Here is an 11782-nt window from a genome sequence, read left to right as displayed (position 1 = left end):
ATGGAAGCACACTTTATAAGGGATTCCTAAAAACAAGTTAGACCTCAATGGCCAGAGCTCACCAGCAATGCAAAACATCCCCACAAGGGAAGCAGTAAGAACATGACATAATTTTAGTAAGTTTATAATAACCCAAGTTGTTTCACTTTATGATTAAGATCTTTTAATTCAGAGCCATTTCATTCAAAGTTAGTTACCTTTCAGGGAAGGGGAGGGGACTGCCACATGGAAGTGTGGCCATGGACATCTGGACAAATTTGTTACGCTAAGGGCCACTTGTCCAAAATCCCGTTACATGCAGTGGCAATCTAATGGTGCTTTCTGCTCACAGGAATGCACAAGATGTCCTATGAGCCATGCAACGCCATACCTACCATAGGTAGTGTGAAAGTAAACCACACAGACAGGTTGTACCCAAGAATACACCAGCAAATATTTTATTTGTTCAGTTATCCAGCCTGTAACTTTAAAAGCTCCATGTTGAAGTGAACGTAGAAAGACACAAATTAGTGTTTTGTCTAGTACACCAAGCTTCAGAATTAGGAAATGGACATTTCCCATAATTCCTTCAAATTTGCATATCAGAGTCCTCAGGGAAAAGAGTAAAATGCCAAGTTCTCCCCATTCCACCTGCCAGAATCACAAAACCGAAATGGGAATGTTTACACACCCAAAGACAAGTCAGAAAAAGGACAATGGTGTGAACTAGCACAGTGAATTAAAAGATACACATCTGAGCCTTGCTGGGACCACATTAGCACATGTACACTAGTACTAACTACTAACAGTCAGTCAATAGTTGATAAGACTGGTATGAATCAATGTGAATGTGTAAAATTAATACTTGGGGTGAAAAAAGGCTTAAAAATAAATCATTTGCTCAACTCAGCCTCTGCCCATTTAAAAGTTTGTTAACATCTAGTTACACAACCATAGCATTCACCACATTACAGCAGATAAATCCTAAAGTTTAACAGCAGCAGTTTAATGGCTCACAATAGTACATATGCACAATCAAGGAAGAAGCCTCATATGACCCCTCAGACTGATCAACCTCCCCTCAACTTACTGATCATCATTATGAAGGGCAGCCACCATACTCTTTCGATCCTGCCTCCTTTGCCCTGAAACTCTGCTTCATTTGTTGAGCTTTTTAGGTGCACTCATACTGTAGAATTTTTAATTAAATTCAACTCTGTTGCGCATTGTTTAAAAGTATCTGCGTCACTATCAACACGGGAGAGACGCGGCTTTTGCTTACCATTCAAGTATGAGCCCAAAATGGGTCAAAGATTTGTGCTTTGCTGCAGCCAGCAGCTTTAGCTTGTGAGTCTCCAGCTCCCGTTGAAAGTTTGGGGTAAAGCTGTTCGGAAATTCTGAGCTTTTACTCTGTTTTCGTATTTATATTATTTTCTTTTGTATAAATAAGCTTCTTTCAAAAGCACCGTATAATGTGATTAATAGCCAGATAAGACTGCTTTATTTTTAGAAAAGTTATGTTGGTTAAAGTTCTCTGTTACATTACAGGGTCTGCATCTAGGATAATACGGGAAAAACTGATGTTCTACTGCGGCAACTATGTTTTAGGAGCAGTGACATTAGAAATGTCAGTTTTTCAATGTTATGAGACACTGAGTCACTGGCAAGAAGGCCAGCTAGCTTGGACAGCAGGTTCTCTCTCGTCACTCAGGAAAGCGCCACAAGTGATCAAGTCAACCCTATTCTTTCATCAGCTAGAACAGCAAAGCGTTTAGTGTCTGGTTATTGCACAAGTGGCCGGCAGAATGCACATTTTCCAGTTGGTTTACGGTTGCTAAAAGCTCAGACCTAGCACTGGGAGGAATAGGACAACTCTGAAGGATGGAAGAACTTGACTTGCCTTCAAAGCGGAAGCAAAGAATGCAGCTGTCTTGGCAAGCAAAGAAAAATAATGCTTTAAGTATAAGGCAAATAACTTAAGACCTTGATGGAATTAGCTATCAGTTTTCTGTTTGTAATACACTTTGCTCCATTAGGCAATGGAGGTTAACGTTCTGATCTAAACTTCGATTATGTTGAGAGATGACCTCGATAAAAATGAACCAAAAGGAGAGGTTTTCTGTATAATCAGTGCTATGATGTAGTTTGAAACAGTCATAGGTTGCACCATGGTAATGTAAGTCAGCTTTGAGAACGGCAGCAAACCCCAGCATTGCAGGGGATGTAACAATTGTGTACTTTGTATTTTATATGCTGTGCAAGCGACGCAACTTGTTCACACACTCCAGTCATATCACTAAGTTTATCTTGCTGCAGTTTTGTCCCTGAACTTCTGCTAATAGGTGGATGGAACCAACATTACATATATTACTTCACAGCTCAAGGTAGTTTCAGCAGAAATACAAAATTATTCAGTGCCATGTATATTTAGTCCATAAAATGAGTGTTCCTAATGGCCCAAACAGTGGCAAAACTGAAATATCATGGGTCAGTGGAAATAGGATCACTGGATTCCCTTTGCATTTAATTTAAAACTCCCTTAAATCCTTGATTCTGCAAGGAACAGTTACACACAAAGATCCTTTCTTTTTCAGTAGTGTAGGTTCTGACTTCTGTCTATTGTAGTCTTCATCTTTGACTAGAAGGGGGTCATGGTGACATCTTTCCCCAGAAGATTTTCAGACGTGGGTAAACAATGGAAGTTTTCTAGGTAGAATAAGGTTGAGAGTCATGTCATGCAAGCTGACTTCACAGGTTGCTCTCTTAGCCCTTAGTCTGTTGTTCGGGTTCCAAGTTTTCTTTCCCTCAGTTTGTTCCCGTTTTGTTCATCTGGTACTGGAGAACGTCCATCACCATTGCTTAAGCATTTGTCCTTTTCATATTTGTGCTCTTGCTGTTGTCGTCTTATCTCCTTACACCGCAAGGTAATGTCACTAAAAACAAAACAAGATTGTTAGTATTGACTTAAGCAAGCATTTTCGCTTAGATTTACAATAAAAACAATTGGACAAATATATCCTGGTGTCATTACGACACGGACAATTTGGCTCATTTTGATTACTACTATAGCGCTAAGTTTGTATGGACTTCCTTTATCCTGTAAGAAAGGGTATGGATTCAGCTGATGAAAACAATTTATTTACATTTAGTGCTAGTATTTACAAATAGTTACCACCATGCCCAGAAGTATAATGAACACAGGCTGCATTCTGCACAAGTGTAGCGGGGAAGCTGCCACGCAGGAGCTGGTCTCATTTCTTTGACCACACCCATTGACTGATTGTAGAAGAGGAAGGCACATCTTCTATTTCTTCACCAGAGGTGTCACCACACTTGAGTAGTGTCCAAACTGAGCATGCCTATTTAGATTGCGTGCCAGGAAATTAGGGAAACTCTCAACCTGGATAACAGCACACTTCTTATAACTAAGGCTGTGTGTCTGTCACGGAAGTTGTGGATTCCGTGAACTTCCATGACCTCCGTGACTTCTGCAGTGGCTGGTGCTGGTTCAGGGGCTGCAGTTTGGATATGTGGGAGGAGGCTCAGGGAGGCACTTACCTTGGGTTAAGGGGCTTCCCAGCTCCCACGGGCATGGCACTGCAGCTCTTAGGCGGTGGCGGCAGCGGTGTGTGGGTGTGTGTGTAGGCTCCACGCCGCATGCTGCCCATGCCCTCAGACCCCGCCGCTGCAGCTCCCATTGGCTGTGATACCCAGCCAATGGGAGCTGTGGCAGCCGGAGCTTGTGGCAGGAGCAGCAGAACCCCTGCCCTGGCCCCTCCACCACCTAGGAGCTGCAGGGATGCAAAGCAGGGTAGGAAGCCCCTGCCAGCCCTGCCAACCCTCCCCCCGCCAGCAGAGGTCCCTTGCCACAGTCTCCCCGCACCCCCCCAACACAAGCAGGGGGCCCAGGTCAGCACCCGCAGAGCCCCCAGAGCACCTGCAGCCCCCGTCCACGTTTTAGTCATGGTGGTATTTTTAGTAAAAGCAATGGACAGGTCACAGGCCTGTGAATTTTTGTTTATGGCCCGTGACCTGTCCATGACGTTTATTAAAAATACCAGTGACTAAAACGTAGCCTTACTTATAACGCATATTTACCTTTGGTCCCCTGACTCTTGATCTATTTAACTCTCTGATCTCTGTTACCATCTTCGTGTCCCCAGATAGAGCACTTTACTAGGAAGGCGGTTGGAGTTATGCACCTTCAACTGTTTATTTCCGAAGTGACAATACTAGAGCTAGTCCCATGGAGCCATGCATTTGTCTCCAAACAACATGCTGAAAAAAAATCTGTTTTCAGGCACACACAGTAATGTGTCCTATTTGGCTGCTGGAAGTGTGTATGAACTACTTTGTCGCTCTTCTGTATTAAGATATTTTAGCAGGGAGAAGAGAATTCCTGCCCCTGTGGTACATACTCAGGGAAGTGCACATCATGCTTACAAGCAGTTCAGCTTGGGTTACCTTCTGCACTCTGAGAATGATGTAACCTTTAGAAAGGGGCCCTGCCATCTAGGCAAGTGGCCAAGAGCATATAAAAATCAATAGATCATGCGTATGTACCTGCTGTGATTGTCAACGATATATGTTTGTCATCCTGGAAATGTTACATCTCCCACCCACCATCTTTACAACTACACTCCCACTATGTTATATACAAAATATTCTGCATCTGTTGCATGTATGTACATACAGTCTGGGTAAATACCTTGGGTATTAGTTACTGGAGTTTTTCATCCAGACAGATTGTATTTTTAAACTAATCCCCTACTTTCAGTAGTTTCTTCAGCAATTTTCTCAATAATTTTCGCGTTGAAATTTCCAGTGGTTGGTCACAATATATAATTCTTTATTATAATCATAAAGTTGCCTAAAAATTATGAGCCATTATAATCATAAAGTTGCCTAAAAATTATGAGCCATTTTTGCATTTTGACAATGAGGGTCTCATCACTTAGATTTCAAACAATATTTTCACTCTCATCATTCAAATGAGGCTTTGAAAATAATTCCAGTTTGGCATGTATGTAGCCTTAAAAGACACTAGTGTCAGAAAGTAGCTGTAGAAACACAGCTAGAGGGTCTAAAAATATAGGCCAACATTTTCAAAAGTCACCAGTGAATTTGGTGTCTAACTTGAGAAAAGTCTTAACAAGGACAGATATTCAGAGGGGGTTACTCAGTACTTTCTGAAAACTGGGCTTCTTTAAAAGGTGTCTCAAATTGGGCACCCAAAATCCCTTATGACTTGTCACAGCTAAGGCCATGGCATACTGAACATCTGATGTATACAGCAATGTGTGAGAGTCACAGACTAGCATTCAGATTTCTGATTAAGTTCTTTAAAACAAGTAGTTATAAGTTGGTTGTCAGGATTCTGGTTACATTTATATTTAAATTACACTAAACAGAGTCAAACATTGTGGATATTATGCGTTGAAGACTACCTAATCAAGGCTCCCACACAGACTTTATATTGTACACCTTCAATAGGCTGTTGGTGAGATGTGTTCCCCCTGGAAACTCAAAATTATATAGAGTTTTTAAAAGATACACTTTTGAAAGTCTTTTGTTCTACAATATGCGACTGTTCACATGGGCTGGCTAAGCCTGATCTTGGCGCACTGGTGCCCATTGGAATCTGAGCTCTATCACCTTTGCTTACCGAATGAAAAAGCGCCATATTGTCCAGGTGAGCACAAGTATGATTCCAAGTATCCAACACTGGGTAATGTAGAAAGGAAGGGACAGCATTAGGGTGGAAGGGTCGTACTTCACAACGATCAGAAACTCTGTGACTGTGATAGCAGCAACTAGCCAGGCCTGTTGACCCAACTTCTTATGGAACTTCCTGAAACAGAGAGATTAAGTGATTAGTACTTTAGTAGCAAATGTACAATGGAAAATACCTTTATAAAAATAAGAGGGAGGATAGGAATATGTATTTCATCTTTACCCACTTGCGTGAATGTCTACTTTTAACTATTACTATGGATGTACGGACATACTACAGATTGGTATGCCACAGTATTTCCCCTCCAACACTGAATACTTTGTTCTCCCTTGCAGCCCATTTCAGAGGTTCTGAAAACGTTACATGAATTAATCCTCAATATCTTTGTAAGGTAGGCAAGTATCTCCATTTCAGTAGATCTGTGAACAGGCACAAAGCAATTACCTGACCAAGTCAAGATCATAGACAGTCGACAGTGAAAGTGAGGTTATAACAGAGGAACTCTGACTCCCAGATCATCTTATATCAACACTAAGCCACATTCCACACTTTGTTACATACAGTACTTAATGCCTTTAAGTAACAATGTGATTGATCTATATTCTGAGCCCTATTATCTTCCAGACAAAAGCTACCCAATTAGTCCTATATGACCATCTCTTAAGGGACTGAAAAGCAAGATGCTTAATATCAGAAAATAAGACACTGGAAGAGGCAAGGGAGCTAGAGTGCTTTTGGTGGCATAACTAGCTATAAGCATAAACATTCTCAGTATTTAATCTCCCCTTGAATTAGTCTTATGAAGTGCCAGGAAAGCAAAAGGGGAATTGCAACACTGTGTACGTTTACTTCAGAGTTCACTAGCAATTCAATCAGTGACACTCAAACTAAACCCACCAAAACTCAAGATAGTAAGCAAACCCTCTGAATACTTACAAGGAGAAGCCAAGGCAATAGTCTGCTAGGATATGCCTACACTGCGATTAAAAATCTGCAGTTGGCCTATGACGCAGGCTGAAGGGGCTTGGGCTAAGGGGCTGTTTAACTTTAGAGTAGACATCTGGGCTCCAGGGACAGCCTGAGTTTTGGGAACTCCCACCTCACACATTACATGCCCATGAGGAAAAAATTTCAGAAAACCTGTTAAAAAATTAGCTATCTAACAATAAAAAGCCATTTGACTCAAACCAAACTATGCCAAGGATCAGGCTTTGGAAGGCAGATGGCCACACTTCACCTAGCTCAGCTAACAATTCTCTGTATTCACTTTCTACTGTACACATTCTTTCAAAACAACTGTGGGATTACTATCCGTATTACCAGAGTGCCTAGCAGCCCTAGTCAAGGACCAGGACCCTACTCTGCTAGGCACTGTACAAATGAAACACAAAGATTGCTCCTGGTTTATATGACAGCTACAGACACTGCCACTACACTTTTCTAGGCATCCTCCTCTTCCCTCCCACCCCTCACAGCTAATCCTCGAGCCTTCTACCAGCAGCTCCCATCTCTAAATTAAAGTTTGTCTGTGTCCCACAACACAAAATCAGAACAAAAGTTTCACTCTGAAGCCCTAACACAGATGACTGAATTTTACCTTTGACATCGTCCCATTCTGTCTCTTTGGTAAGAAGCAGAGGCAAACCACACAAAGAATATAGCATTTTTCTTCATTCATCAAGAGTAGGAGAGCTGTTTCCTCTGATAGCCTCTCACACTTTTACTTGATTTCTCCTTCATTCTGTGTTCACTCCCCTACATGCTCCCACCCTTTGCCCAGCCCTCCCATGGTCTTCCATTCTGAGTGCATCCCAATGCTAAGTGAAACAACCATGGGGAGCACAGCACAGAGTGGCAGAGCCACTGGGGCAAGGTGGCGGGGAAGGGGAGCAGCATGGCAGAGACCAGGAACTAGAAAGCTACATAAGGCTGGGGAATGAACATGTCAGGGTGACTACGATGCTTCCTTCAGCAGTTCTTTTAAAAAAAGGGATAGACCTGCCTTGGGAATTTCCAACTTGCTCATGACATCTGCGCTAGAGCCTCTAACTTGCTGGGGCTCAGCTGGAGCACCAAACGTATGTCAAAAAGGACAAAGTTCAGAGGCCACCCACAGTACTCTGGGACAGTCTCTGCCTTGTTCTGCCAGGCGGTGGAAAAGGAGCAGAAGTCATCCATAAATCCCTCACTGGGGCTTCCTCCAGCTCAATATGGGCAGGGCTGATGTAATGGTCTCCTGTGCCTCCCTCCTGCAGCTCCTGGTGCAGGTGGTGTGTGATGCGGAGGGGAGTGGCTGGAGGACACTGAACTCTTGCTATCTGCAGCTGGTGTATGGTCCCTTGGGAACCGTATCCAGCTACTGCAAGCTAGAATACCTCTAGGATGCTCTAACCTGTGCCGGGGCAGAACACTTGGGAGCCATCGTTGGATGTTTATTCTCAGCTTCCCTTTTCCCCTCTCCTGGGCTGCAGTTGGTGGCGGCATAGGGGAAGGGATCCATCCTTGAACAGCTTACCCCCACTGGCTCAGGTAAATTCGCTCAAAACCATCAAGTTCCCTTGGCTCCCACTACTGGCAGCAGTAGTGTAGCTAGCAGGGAGCAGGGGAAGCAGCCACTTCCCCTCAGCACATTTGCAAAAAATGGTGCCTGCTGGGCTGGCGCTGGCGGCAGCATGGCCAGAGAAGCCATGGTGGGAGGGAGGGAGGGGGGCACAGCAGGCACGGCTGGAGGAGCGGGGGGGCTGGCTCCTTGGCCATTGCGCCCCATGCTCAGCACGGCCCCAACATCGCCACAGCCACCTCCTGCAGTGGCTCAGGGCTCGGCGGCCAAGCGCTCCCCGCCCCTTGCTGGGGTGGGGGGGAGGCGAATGGGCCCCTGCACCTTCAAGGCCGCCTGGCTGGTGAGCCCTGCGTGGAGTGCAATGAGCTCCGGGAGCAGGCCGGGGACAGGTGGTGGCGCAGGACGGAAGGTGAGTGGTGGGGGTCCGGTGCCTTGCACTGGGGAGTCTGGGCGAGGGGCTCCCCGGGGCCGGGCCCGCAAGGCAGGGGCGCAGACCGCGCTGTCTGGATGGGAGACCCTGGCGCAGCACAGGCGCCTGTAGCCCAGGGCAGGGGGGGACGGGACCCCGTGGGTGGGACTGGGAGGCACAGCCCAGTGGGGGACACCTGCAGAGTGCGCTGGGCAGTAGACACTCTCCTGGGACCGTGGGGGGATGGGGTATCCGCACCCCTGGGAAGCCCACAGGAGTCCTGAGCTGGGCCCTGGGGTTAATCTGGGGGCGGGGGGGAAGGAGAAGCCGGGGGGGGCGTGGCCAGAGGCAGAGCCAAGGGGGAGGTGTCTTTTTTATGGTTGCCCCCCTACACTTAGAACCTGGGTATGCCACTGACTGGCTGGCAAGCAGGCACTGAAGCAACCAGAGCTATTCACTTCTCTCCCCTACAGTGCAATAGGTGACCAACCAGGGAGCTGCTAGACAGCTCCAGCAGGGAATGGACAGAAGTCTCTCAGCGTTACCAGATCAGAACAGAGCTGCTCCTGGGGCTGCCGCAGAAGAAGTGGGGGAGACGGTGCCTTCTACTGCCTCCTCATAGCAGAACTGCATGGTACAGCCCAGGAACAATCCACTCATAATCAAATACTCATTTTTCTTAAGCATGTGGCCCTCGAGAGCCATGTGTTTGACACCATCGCTCTATCTCAAGTTAGACAGAATGGTCCAGGTATTCTGGGTAAAACAAAATAGGGTAAATGGAGCATAAATTACTGTCTGATGCAGATGGAGTCGGAGAGACATACTCCAAGTTCAAAAAGCCTCCTGGCTCTAGAACAATGGATCTTCAGAGTCACAGTACAAGGTATTGTCTGGTGTGACTAGGATTAAATAGGCTAAGATGGAAATATATGACAAATGGAGACAGAGAGAAACCAAAAGTATTCCAAAAACCTTGTTCTGCCCTACATCCATTGAGGAGAATAGGCCAGCAAAGCAGAAAACTGGCTATTTTCACGTGCCTTGATTAAAGCCATTCCTTCAGGAACCCTGCTTGTGAGAGAACTAAGAGTCCCAGGTGACCACTGATGAACGGGCCATACTCAGACTGAGAATGTTGAAGGAACATAAGCTGGTTATGGGCTCTTCATTTGGGAAAGAATTTTAAAGGGAAGTCACTCTTCTGCTTGAGGACCAAGTATAAAACCCATGGCTTTATTTCAGGCTTTCTGAAAAAGGCTTGACACCTGAAACAGGAAGATACAGAGAGAGCATAACCCCAGATGCCATGCACCTAGCGGTTAAATCCACTGCACCAGAGGATTATGTAAGGAAGACTCTGCCGAGATTCAGAGCTTTTCTGCTCTTAACTGTGGGACAATTTTGATGGGACAAGTGGGATATCAGAATGACAAAAGCCTCTCAGCACCAGAACTGTAAGTCTCATGGCCCGTTAATGTAAATTTTAGATGCTCTATCAGGGAGGACCAGAAAGTTCTAGCCACTCTGGCGCTAAAATTGTTGAAATGACCACAAATGACTCTGAATTGGGAGAGAAGATGAATATCTTAGTTTAGAGCTTTATTGCTTCCTATGATGAATATTGTAGGATTACAGAAGCTGGTTAGGTCTTTGGCTGGCCCTGCAACAGTTTTGTCACCCAGGAATAAGACATCCTGACGTTGAATCTGGCAACAGGTGACCAATGGAATATCCTAGGCTTTATCCCTTTTTAAAGAATTGAGAGGCCACAGCAGTTTTCAAATGGAACAGACTGGATGTGTTTAGAGTGTACCTAGGAAGTAAGTATTCAGAACAGCCTGCTCTTCACCAATAGCTTCTTCTTACAATTCAGAATTGGAAGAGTCCATCAATAGGGTTCTTGACTCAAGGTGATTTGAAATGGAACAAACACCAAGACAAGCAGTGAAAAAAGGAGTAGAATGTCATCTCTCATGTGACGGTATGGGACACAAGAAGGAACCACAATCAGACTAAGCAGACAGAGGATATTAATGAGATACCAGTGGCATTAGATTCCGCAGCCTTCCATAAAGAACCTACGGAAGTAGGTCTGCTGATGAATCAGAAAAACAACCTTAAATATGCCGATGGCAGTCACCTTACCTAGCAAGAGAAACAAAAAGGTAGCTAATGATGGTGGTGGTGAGATGGTACTTGGGATGAGTTTGTCCATTCACTAGATGAATTCCTCATTTTTGTGACTCAGTTCACTGAAAGAATGGCAACACGCTGAATCAGCAATGGAAGACTAATGGCTGATGATTCTCCTAAGTCTCAATGTTATGCCATGTGGTTGAACAGAGGGCAAAGGAGTTGCCTTTTCAACCCAAACACAGGAACCAAAAAAGATGGGATGTGCTGCTAAGGAGAGGAGCTCACCAATAAGAGGTAGAGACCTTGTCTTGCCTTTGAAATGGAGGCATATCTCAAACCAGTAGGTCCAACACCAGGTGACAGGGGACCACCTGTTACTGCTGAATGTCCTTAAATCCAACTAAATAATCTGGATTGACCCTTCTTTCCAGTTCTATGTGTCAAAGCCTTGTAAGTGAAACTGATCTTCAATGTCGAAACCCTAAATTCTGAACACAGACATTTTTTGTGTTGGTCAGTGACAGATAATGAATATCCCTTGAAGCCAGAGGTAGTGTCAGCCTTAAGAAGTGTGGTCCGCCAATTTGTGACATTACCACTGTAAATTAACAGAAAACCTTAACCTGAGAACTAAGCATTCTCAGACTTACAGTCTGCAGAAACAATAAAAGCAGCAATGACAAATATGATGCTTAAACAGGAGCAATCTGACAGGTGCCTAGTACATGCACTGTTGTGGGGGAGGGGGTTCTTTGCCCTAAAATGCATCACCAGAGGGTCCTCTGATTTGCAAGGTGGTGCTGCAAAAGCTCCAGAGGACCAGAAAAGTGTTGAAAGATGGCTGAAGAAAGAAGCACCTTTACGAAAAAGGGTTTAGGACTGGACCATGCAGTCCTTAGAAGCTAAGTTTAAGGACTGTAGCACCAGGCTTGTAAATGAGAAAGGAGTTCAGTGCCCCCTC

At 44.9% G+C, this 11782-nt stretch overlaps 1 protein-coding gene across 4 annotated transcripts in view; it reads right to left on the bottom strand.

Moving 5' to 3' along the window:
- Nucleotides 1-421: 421 nt before the first annotated feature.
- Nucleotides 422-11782, bottom strand: part of PTDSS2 (phosphatidylserine synthase 2) — an 81084-nt gene continuing 69723 nt past the window's right edge. For 3 of the 4 annotated variants that reach the window (XM_075065040.1, XM_032773120.2, XM_075065041.1), the window contains 2 exons: nt 5645-5830; nt 422-2912 (listed from right to left, as the gene is read on the bottom strand). In XM_075065040.1, the coding sequence (XP_074921141.1) occupies nt 2750-2912; nt 5645-5830 (349 nt within the window). In that variant the 3' untranslated portion in view covers nt 422-2749. Of the gene's footprint in view, nt 2913-4077; nt 4258-5644; nt 5831-11782 lie in introns of all 4 variants that reach the window. The other variant, XR_012655743.1, reaches the window with a different exon arrangement.

Source organism: Chelonoidis abingdonii, chromosome 4, assembly GCF_003597395.2.
Source record: "Chelonoidis abingdonii isolate Lonesome George chromosome 4, CheloAbing_2.0, whole genome shotgun sequence".
NCBI classification, from domain to species: Eukaryota; Metazoa; Chordata; order Testudines; family Testudinidae; genus Chelonoidis; species Chelonoidis abingdonii.
Note: the sequence above shows the minus strand (reverse complement) of the source record. Positions and strands in the feature narration are given on the sequence as shown.